Source organism: Pezoporus wallicus, unplaced genomic scaffold (assembly GCF_028554395.1).
Source record: "Pezoporus wallicus isolate ANWC-B61680 ecotype Strahan unplaced genomic scaffold, APGP_CSIRO_Pwel_v1 contig_5261, whole genome shotgun sequence".
Classification (NCBI taxonomy): Eukaryota; Metazoa; Chordata; class Aves; order Psittaciformes; family Psittacidae; genus Pezoporus; species Pezoporus wallicus.
The window spans coordinates 4981666-4992590 of NW_026642423.1; the positions used below are offsets into that span (position 1 = coordinate 4981666).

At 34.7% G+C, this 10925-nt stretch overlaps 1 protein-coding gene across 4 annotated transcripts in view; it reads left to right on the plus strand.

The window, feature by feature from the left end:
• Positions 1-8653, plus strand: part of PTPN4 (protein tyrosine phosphatase non-receptor type 4) — a 107769-nt gene extending 99116 nt beyond the window's left edge. For 3 of the 4 annotated variants that reach the window (XM_057430352.1, XM_057430350.1, XM_057430351.1), the window contains 4 exons: positions 2280-2408; positions 3842-3990; positions 5175-5310; positions 7882-8653. In XM_057430352.1, coding sequence (XP_057286335.1) covers positions 2280-2408; positions 3842-3990; positions 5175-5310; positions 7882-7968 — 501 coding nt within the window. In that variant the 3' untranslated portion in view covers positions 7969-8653. Of the gene's footprint in view, positions 1-1551; positions 1671-2279; positions 2409-3841; positions 3991-5174; positions 5311-7881 lie in introns of those variants that run through there. The other variant, XR_008975049.1, reaches the window with a different exon arrangement.
• The last annotated feature ends 2272 nt before the right edge of the window (positions 8654-10925 follow it).

Genomic DNA, 10925 nt, shown 5'->3' on the forward strand with positions numbered 1-10925 from the left:
GTCTTATAGAAACCTGTTGGTGATTAGCCTTTTTAAAGATTTGAGGAGCATACTAGTATGACATGTAATATGACAAAGGGTAATGTTTTTAAACTAAAAGAAGGTATATTTAGTGTAGATAAAAGGAAGGCACTTTTTTACAATGAGGGTGATGGGAACACTGGAGCAGATTGCCTAGAACAGTGGTAGATGCTCCATCCCTGGAAACATTCAAAGTCAGGCATGACAGGGCTCTGAGCAACCTGATCTAGTTGAAGATGTCCCTGCTCATTGCAGGGGTTTGGACTAAATGATGTTTTTAAGTCCCTTCCAAACCATTCTGTCATTCTTCATAGAGGGCAGTGCATTATTGGTACTGTTGCAGTGATGACTCTTATATTTTAAACCTTCTGATATTGTTAAAGTAGTTAATATTTAAACTTTACTCAGTTCTGAAATATATTGAAGCCTTCACATATTTCTTCAAATGTATTGAAGCCTTCACATATTTCTTAAAATATTTTAGGCTTCTTTACTGTAAAGTAAAAAGCATCTAGAATTTACCATCACAGTAGGTTTTTTCTCTAAACTTCAAATGAAGGAACTCCAAGAAGTTTCATCAATTTTTTAGATTAGTTCTTTGATATGTAGGAAATTAATTTTTTTAAGGCAGCCTACCACAGCTTTGTACTGTTAAGATCCCATGCCTGAAGGCTGTCTTCAAGAGAAACCTTGATAAGCTTGAAATCTAAAACTTTTCATGAAATGTTCTTCTGTGGATGTAAACAGTTGTTTAATCCTATGAAAGAATCATTTTCCTTTAAATCATTTCCATACAAATATCTGTAAAAGTACTGGTAATAACATAATTATAATTACAAATTTCTAAAACCAACTTGTGTATGGTGCTGTAAAAGGCCTCAGGTGTATTTTGTGATGTTTCTGGTTTTATTTTTTAAGCTATAGTTTTTCCTTGATAGCTTTGTTTATTAAGCAGCCCTGTCCTTTGGAGGCAGGCAAAACAATCAGATCTGGTCTTATGCACAGTGTGATTTCAGAGTTACTGGGTTTATAGTCTGGAGCATTCACAGTAGCACTGTCTGGTTCAGTGTGTGGACAGAAATGACACTCTGGAATAAAGGTTTAGTGGAATTTCTCCACATTCAGGATTTCTTTTGAAGATGGATTTATGGTAGGTTGTGGGTGTTGTGATCAACTCAGACTATAGTTCAGCTCTCTATATATATTTTGGTTTAATAACCATATATTTGCTGGGAGGTCAGGCCTCTAAATATAATTAAAATAATTGAAGGGGACTTGCAGCATTTTTAAACCATTTTTCAGTGACTCAGTGTTTGCATAATGCTGCCTGCTCCCAAATAAACATGATTAGAGGGCATTTCAGTACAAGTGTGCTTTTTCCTTTGAGTTTTCTTTGCAGATCTGCTAAGAACAGACTTGCAATAGCAGTTCTCTGAGGTTCCCCCACCCCTTCAGTAATGATATTTGTGGAGTTCTTTGGAGAGCTGCTTAATAATGAAATAAAAGAACTTATTTGTCTTATACCCATAGGCAGACTCCCTGCTCTAAAGCTGATCATGAGGCTACTGACATCACTAGCCCACTGCATGCCGAGATGTCTCAGTGGAGCAGGAAGTCTGCAAATCTGGCTGCTCTTAAAGAATTGCCAGGTGGGTTGGAAAAACAAAAGTACACTTGAGCTGAAATGACCTCTGCAATTAGGCATTTAAGCAATATATCTGAAAGTCTTAGTAGTTGAAGTTTTCATTCACATTTAATGACTTGATTGGGAGTCTTTGAAGTCCACTGTCTGCATCCCCCTAATTTCTTCATTAGTTTAGCAACCTTTTCGGGGCTTATTGCCTTTTGGTTCTGGATTTTTTTAAGTTTCATTTGTTCTTTTCCCGTATAAATGTGCTTTAAGAACATTAGATTAAGATTTTGGAGGTCAGAAATGTTTGTAAAGCAGCACCTTTGTCACTGAAGCGTAAGATGGAATATTTATAGATATACTTTGTTTTAAAATTTTAATGAAAGTTAAAGGCATCCATCTTCAGTGAAACTAACCTCAAGAGCTGGTGCATGTGTCCTCTTGAAAACAGAACCAGGAAATCTTCATGATACCGTATTTTATTAACGATAATTAGGTAACAGCCTATTTGGTAAGTAAAGTAATAGTAATTACAAAATTATCAAAATAGTCTTTTATGAACAAAGGTATAAAGAACCGTAGAGAATGAAAATAATCTCAGACGTCTTTAAAAATGTGTTCACTTCAGGTTAAATGCCACCAGTACTGGCCAGAGCCATCAGGAAGCTCATCATATGGGAATTTCCAGATTACTTGCCATTCAGAAGAAGGAAATCCTGCTTATGTTTTCCGAGAAATGACACTGACTAATCTAGAGGTAAAATCGCAATACATTTTTAAAGTACTTACCTGTGGAATCCTCACAGACTAGCTAAAACTTAATGAGGGTTTCATTTCAGCTTCGTGGTATATCCACATAGAACTGTTTATTTCTAGAGCCTGTAGAAAACTGCTTTTTATTGCCATGTACATACCTAGTTTAAATTCTGCTCTTAGAATGATAACAAATCTTTCACTAGCAAAATGTTACAAAGATTCAATTTCCATAATCATATTAATTGGGTTTCAGTCATGTAAAAGATGTATAATTTGTCTTAGAAGTCTTTACTGGTGTCTTTCATGCCCTGGCCAAAGAAAAAGAGTAATTAAAGAAGTTGAGGAACTTGTTGTTCCCTGGATGTTTTCAAAACGTGAGCCACTAGAGGTATTTCATTATTACAACTGAAATTGTGTCTTTGTACAGGCAAACAGTTCTTAAATCTTAATAATTTCATTGTTAAGAGTATATGCAAGTAGATGGAAGATAAATCCTGCTGAGAGAATTAATTGGGATTGATGACTATATGTAAACAAAGACCTTCTTGAACGTGCATTATGTGATTCTTGGAGCACATGTAGTTTTCAGAGTGTCCCCAGCTAGTATTTCAATCTCAAAAATGTCTGGAAATGAATATCTGGCAGTTAGTTCATATACTCATTTCTCACTGCTTGGGTTACCAGATGAGATAACCAGTTTTACAGAATTGCTTTTAGTTAGGTTGCAGTTAAAAATCCTTCCCTGTGTCCTGTTGTGACAATCTGTAAATGATTCTGTGCCTAAAAGGTATTTAAAGGATCTTTGAAATCCTGCTTTTACAGTGATTGTATGTTCTGTCCCCTCCACTAAATAAAGGCAGATTATATTTGTGATATTAGAGCAAGGGGCAGGAGAGAGTGGAAAACAAAGTCATTCTGCATCTTATATATACACTTGATAAAATTAAGAGGTGCAGATAAAGCCAAGACAATGCTGCTGTTCACACAGGGTCTGAAGGAAAGCTTTTATGCCTGAAAGTCCATCCCCTTCCTACCCCGGTTCTGTGATCTGATCTAGTAAGATTGTACCTCTTTCTGTTAAATTTATTTTGCTAAAAATTTGACCACCTTCTTGTACATCTAATGTTCAGGTAGATCATTGGTATCCTTGAATTGCTTTGCTATTACATGGCGTATAATATTTTTAACCTGTTGAAGATGTAAACATTTGTGGATTGCCTTTTTTGTTTTTAAGGAAAAAATAGTAATTAGAAAATCCAGGATAAGCAGTGACTAGCAGTAATAAGCAGTAATAAAGTGCTGCTAGTTTCCTGAAGCCACTTCTATTACAGGTTCAAGTTGCTGTGAATGTACCATTGATTATTATTTTTTAATTATTATTTTTTGCTTTTTTTTTTCCTGAATTACTCTCTATAAACTTGTGTTTCTGATTAGAAAGAGGAAAGCCGCCAACTAACCCAAATCCAGTATATAGCATGGCCTGATCATGGGGTTCCTGATGATTCTAGCGATTTCCTAGATTTTGTGTGTCTTGTGCGAAAGAAGAGGGCTGGCAGAGAAGAACCTGTTGTTGTTCATTGCAGGTATCCCTTTTTTTTCCCAACTTCATTAAATCATCAAACTGCTCTTGTTTATCATCAAATAGATTTTCTGTGATTTGTTGTAAATAAACATTTAATTGTATCTGCTTTGGGGGTGGATGACAAGAAAGCTCAACATTAAAATTAAGCAATTACCTAAAACTGTAATCATGTGTCAGTAAAGAAAATTTTGAGTATCTATATGCATTGATCTGTGCAGGGATTTTGTTAGGTTTTGGGGTATTTTTTGTGGTTTGTTTACAGTTTAAATACTTTTGCTGTAATGATTTAGGGAAATGGCAACACATATTTAGAAACCTTTTCCTGATGGTGAATATTCTACAAAACTCCAGAACAACTATATAAATAATCCATAGCAGAAAACATGAGTGGTATATGCAATGATCAAATAAGTCTCTCAAGTCAGCAGTCTTAGGCTGCATGATATTTTGATGTCATACATTAAGATGACACATTTTCTCTTAATAATTTGCTTTTGTCATGAATTAGAATAGCTCTATTTCTCAGATTTTTATATATACAAAATGTGGGGGGTTGTTTTTCTTGTGCAATAGTTTTTAGTAGCATTTTACATTTGTATAGTAAAATCCAAAATCTTAATCCTTTAAAATACCTAATTAGTAAACTATAATAACAATACCAAATGACTGTAAATTAGCATATGTCATCATTATTATCATCCTCCAAAGGTTTCTAGTAATTGTAATATTCCTTATTCTGAAATAAGAAGATAGGGTTCATTTCGAGAACATAAACATGGCTTTGTCAAATCAGCCCAACATTCCAGTAATGATCATACCAGTAATTGTGAAATGACACAAAAATGTACAGTGTATGCTAGGTATTTCTGTGTTTTGTTATCATCTAGACAATAGTGTGGTTTATAATATGATCTGAATAAATATCTGTTTGGAAATTCTGCTTAAGTGGATGGCTGAGTTAAGGCCATCCCTCTTCAAAGGACTGACAATTCTACACTGAGTGGTTTTGCTCTGTTCAGGCAGGTGGAGGCTTCCAGTGACACAGACACAATCCCTGCCCTAACAGTATGGGAATCATAATGATCAATCATGAGAATCATTGAGAAGGAAGGTCTTTCAGGTATGAACTATGCTCCAGACATCATGTTTCATTTTCCATTTTGTTATTTTGTTGTTTTTTCTCAGTGCTGGGATTGGACGGACTGGAGTTCTTATCACTATGGAGACAGCTATGTGTCTTATTGAGTGCAATCAGCCTGTTTATCCATTAGATATTGTAAGAACCATGAGAGATCAAAGAGCCATGATGATCCAAACACCTGTGAGTATCATACTTGCTGTTCTGTGCTGCAGAAGAATAATTTCCTATTATCTAGTCATATAATTAGATGTATTTTTAATATACTTGCTGTTGATTATACTGCAAAGAGATCACCTTTACCCAGTACAGGTGTAGCCTTGGCTCCAGGCAGGAGTAAATTGCAAAGGCTATTGGAAAGTAGCAATTCTTTAGATTTTCCACAAAGAAAAAATTGAAAAAAGCAGCAGCTGTTTCAGGGATACCTGGCAATTAATGTCAAGAAGCCAATTTTCAGTACTGTTAAAGTTACTCAGTGGAAACAGCAGGAGCCTAATTCCAGGTGTTAAGAATGGGAGCAGTATAAAATCTAAGCATGGAAAGATCTAAGACATGCAAGGAAAATCTTCAGTGATACAATTCAGTGATTTTAATATTGCCTTAGCTATAATGAAAACAAGACTTAACTTTGCCCTGTAGTGACTCTGAGAAATAGTATGTTTTAAAAACTGTGTAATTCAATCTGATCGAGGTATATCAGTAATTTTAAGTATGTTTAGTCTAAAAAAGTATCTTGCTACCAGTATTCCCTTGGTGTTCTCTTCACATTTGGTGCATCTTACGATGCTAGACTTTTTCCTGGATCTGTAATGTTTGGAGCTTTTTGAGCTAATTGTGATGTTGCTTTAATGTGTTATATTTCAAAATTGCAAATGTTTTAGAACATATTTAGAAACTTCTTATCAGTCATATGTACCTAAGAATAGTTAGTGTTCACATTTTTAGAAAATATCTAAAAAGGGTTAAAAGATTGAGCTTTGTTCTAAAAACAAAAGGCTTGGACTCATGGTTGTTCCAAGCTATCCAGGAACCACTTCTTAATGCTAATCATTCTGGGGTTTTTTAATCTTTTTTTTTTTAAATCACTATTCAGTTGTAGAGTTTTGCTCGTAGTATATGTAGCATTTAAAAAGAAAGTGTTTAGAAGGAGAAAACACACTAGGTCCAGTAGCAGCTCTCTCTCACAGCTACCTAAAGGTAATTGAAGATACAGTTACCTGAGGGTAATGGGTAGTAGCTTTGATGTCCCTGCTGCTGTTCCTCTATAATCAAATTTGAATAAGCCTTTTGTGTTCTTCATAGAGTATTCAAACTGACAAAAAGTGTATATGGATCTCCATTTCTAGGTTTCTAAGTCATCTCATTCAGTGCTGCTGTCCAGTATTCATGTTGCACTAGAAAAAAAGTTGTATTATTCAGTTAGCACAGGAAGGATGAAGAAGGTGGTCATACATGAAAAATAATAAAGGGTGACTCTTGCTGTTTGTGGTGACTATACAGTATGAATAGCATGTCTCTCTAGCAAATATAGAGAGGAAGAAAATTCTATCAGTAAAGGTAGGAGGTTCAATGGTAAGAGGTTTAATGGCAGTTTTTCACACCATGTGCTAAATATCTTCTGGTCTTCTCATTTTTCTTAGAGAAACCAGAAAAAATTTTCAAGATTCAGTGAAATGCAGGTGTTTACTGCATCAGTGAGAGAAGGCATAATAAAAGACTTGAAGTGGTTGGGTTTTTAAGATTTCATAAACATTATCTATTATAATTTTTCCCTTGGCACTCTCTTCCTGATTTGTATATCCTGAAAGATTCATTTAGTGTCCACAAGATGGCCCTGTGCATGGGCGTCTGCTGTGTGTACTACGAGAGGAGAGTTCAGTCTCCTTCAGGAGCCATTGGAGGCAAAATAAGTATTTTACACAAATACGTATAAATTTAACTGTTTTAATATACATGCAACAGTAAATAATTATTTTATTGCTAAATCTGTCACTGTGCCTATTGAAGATCTGACATCACTAGTGACTGCACAAAGAGGAATATTCCACAACACAGAAAAGGCAGATATGCTGGCTTTCTGATCAACATACATACCATTATGCAGTGTTCAGTGATAGTTGTGGTGCTTTAAAAAACAGTGGCTTTATTTATTTTCATTTTATTCTAAGTTGATTACGGTTGGGATTTTTAAAGAATTGTTTGTTAAAATATATATATATTAGTGGCCTCTGTGTATGCAGGTGTGAGACTTGAATACATTGCAGAGTTAGACATTATCTAATGTAAAGAAACTGGAGTTCTGGGTTTTTTTTTCAAACATGAAACAGTTTTCTTTATTACCAAATTCTGAGAGAGAGGTGCCAGTAACATACCAGCACTAATCTAAGTATGAAAAAGTGCTTTGAAACTACAACTTTTAAATCCAAGTGAATGAAAATCTCAGGTCAATGAAACTTCAGCAATGAAATGAAGAGCAGAAAATAACTGAATAGGTGATGTTGTAATAATAGCACTGGTTTTGTGGATATGACTTTTGGTATGTATTTCAAAGTGCTGTTCATCCCATTCTTCTGTTGAGAAACAAAATGTTCTAATATAAAGTCCCTGATTTGTGTTTCCTAAACTCGCTTTGAAGCTCAGTTCTTGGACCATCAAGAGAAGGGGATGGGGAAATCTTAGAGGCCTTTTCTGCTTCCAGATGACATGGGTCAAGTACATTTCTTTTCAATTTACTGAATTTACTTTCCTTTTCAGAGTCAATACAGATTTGTATGTGAAGCTATTTTGAAGGTGTATGAAGAAGGATTTGTTAAACCTTTACAAACATCACTGCATAAGTAAAGAGCAAAAAACCCCCAGGATATCAGTTGAGGAATCCTGTCCTCTATAATAAACTGGCAGCATTCTTTGTGCCATAATACTGCTTGCAGGAAATGATAGTGAAGTACAGCAAAGAATTGACAAAGGACTTTGAAAACTTCAGCACTGTTGCACTTTATGTTGAAACAAAATCAGTCTCTGAAACTCTTCTAACTTTCATCTGTTTGAAGACTTTATTTTTGTGCTTTGCTCCGAACAAACCATAAACTGAAAGAACTAATTGTGTTCAGGGTAATCTACGATATTTTGTTGTAGTGCCATATACTGCGCTTCTGATTGAATTGCTACAAACAAGGCTTGGAATTATTTCACTCTGTTTTACACCCATGTCTCTTAAAATGAAAAAGAAACGAAAAAACACACTAAGCCATGGTCTTTTTCCAGTGCTAGGTTTATTTACTACGTACAGACTCTCACTGTTTTGTTTTTTACAACGTTAGCAATATTGCTGTTACTAGATAGATACACACTGCCTACTGATGCAGCACACTTTGTCCTACACCCTTACTAGAGACCAGCTGGTTGTTAGAGGAGAGCTGGCGTCTGTGTTAACCCAGCGGTAGCTGCATAATGCCCACTTACCAGCATCTTGTACAAAATAATAATAATAAAAATATAAAAAAATAAACAGCATTTCTTTGACACAGCTTGTGTGTCATGCACTGGTGTATTCTGATTCGTGTGACTTAAGATTACGTGATGGGAACTAGTGCATGCATTATGTCTTAACCCCTTAAGTGCCTTGAGACTTACAGCGTACATCCAGTGAAAGGCACTCATGATTCTGTGGGGGTGGTATTGTCCTGTCATATTTATCTTAATGGGTTCACATTTTAAAAAAGGCCCTTGGTGCTTGGACTATGTTACCACAAGGGGTCATGGAAATACCATTCCCTCTTTCTTTATACAAGTACCTGCGTGCTGCTTTCGGTAGTGAAAGCTCCTTTGCCAACTTAATGAATGAGCATTGTATGCTGCTGTGCTGTAATTATGTGAAAAATCTGACACATTCCTTCATTCCTTCCAACTAGTAACTTACTAGCAGCTTACAATGAAATGCTGGTAGGGTCATTAGGAGCTGATACTTCCATTTATCCTTTTATTGAGAATAGCTGTCTTACTCGATTAGAACATAACTTTTTAATAGCACTGATAATTAAGTTGAACTTACAATCAGATGTGATTTAATTCCATTATCTGCTAACCAATTACTTGTTATATCCGCATAGTTGATTTCAAGCCATGTTCGTACAGGTCTGCCTTTTATTTTATATTATTTTATTTTATTTTTTAATTGTTTGGCTGGGGGGAAGGGAGGAGAACACTATGAAGTTGTCCCAGAACTTCATTTTAATTCCATAATGACCCCAGTCGCCTTCTGTTATGCTTGTACAAAATTGTTCCAGTTGAATATGGGTTGCTTCTTATTTAAGTAGCTAGCAGATTTGTAAGAAATGTCTGTGATACAGTATCTGAGCTCATTCTAAAGGTACATAAATGTCCCACTTTTAATATTTTTTCAGTATAGGAGAAACCAAGTCAGAAGCAAGGTATCCGGTGTAATATACTGTAAGAAAAAAATCAGTCACTTTGACTGCCCTGTGACAACATAACTGTGTGTCCTCTATTTAAAAGTTCTAATTTATTGTATTGGTTTCCTGAAAATGTTTACCCAGTAAATTTTGTTATAAACTGTATAGAGCATAGAATTAAAATGGAATGTTCTACACTAAATAATTTTTAACTATTGAAGAATTATATAATATACTGTGTTCTATGGACATTTGAAACAGATCAGCTATGAACTATTAATGAAAGGGGATTCAGGCAAAGTGAAATCCTAGCTTAGGACTTAGTAATAAACATGAACCACAATGCCAAATGGAAGATAGAGTTTTAAATATTTTTAGAAAACAAAATAATATTAAATGGCCTGTGGCCCTGTTACTTGTGTTTCTGGATTTGATGTTTAAATCAATATTATCCCTCAGTGAAAAATTAATCTTACAAGAATCTTCTGATAAACTGAAAAAGAGTAATAAGGTAGCTTTAATCTTGGTTTTATTTTAAGCCATTTGCAACAAAAGAAAACTCCTCTTTAGAATTCTTCTTTAACTTCCATGTGACAAGATTATTAGCTGAGATGCTGGCTAGTTGGAAGGTTATTTTAAACTGAGCACTTAACATCTAAAAATTAAAGTAATTTATCCATTATATTGAAATAAATTTTCTTCATAGTCAAGTTCTAAATGAAAGTAAGGGAAATCAGACACGGGAGTTTATATCAACATTATATAGTGTTGGTATGTCATGTATTTAAATATTCCTATGTAAAGTTGCCAAAGCAGTTTTGATTTCAAAAGACCCATTTATACCACAATTAAGTGTGGAATATTTATTGGTTGTCTGTCATTACTGTTTTGATTACAAACACAGGCAAGAATAATAACTCTCTTCAGAATTTTTCTCTGGACTGGCTTAGGTGGATTTGTAGTTTATGAATTAGTTGCACTGGGGAAAAAATGAACAAAGTAACTATTCTTAGATAATTGGCCATCAGCAACTCAGTGGCTTTTTGGCTTCTCCAAAATCAGGATAGTGGAAACCAAAATTTTGATTGGGAAAGGGAATAGTGCTGAAGCCTTTCTGTACTGTAAAACTTTTGTTCATATGTTTCTGCCTGTTGTGGTATAAATGGCCTTTAAAATACTTTTATATGGCCAAAAAAAAAAAAAGCAAAACTTCTAAATATTTTACATTGGGTCATGAAGATCTGTATCATCCTTAAGAGCTTTTTAAAGAAGTTTTTTTGTATGCTTCATGCTGTACAAAACATGAATGTATCTTTCAGACATAATGACCTATAGACCTATATGTGATTGGTGTTATGACTGTTGAATTTTATGAATAATTATTTT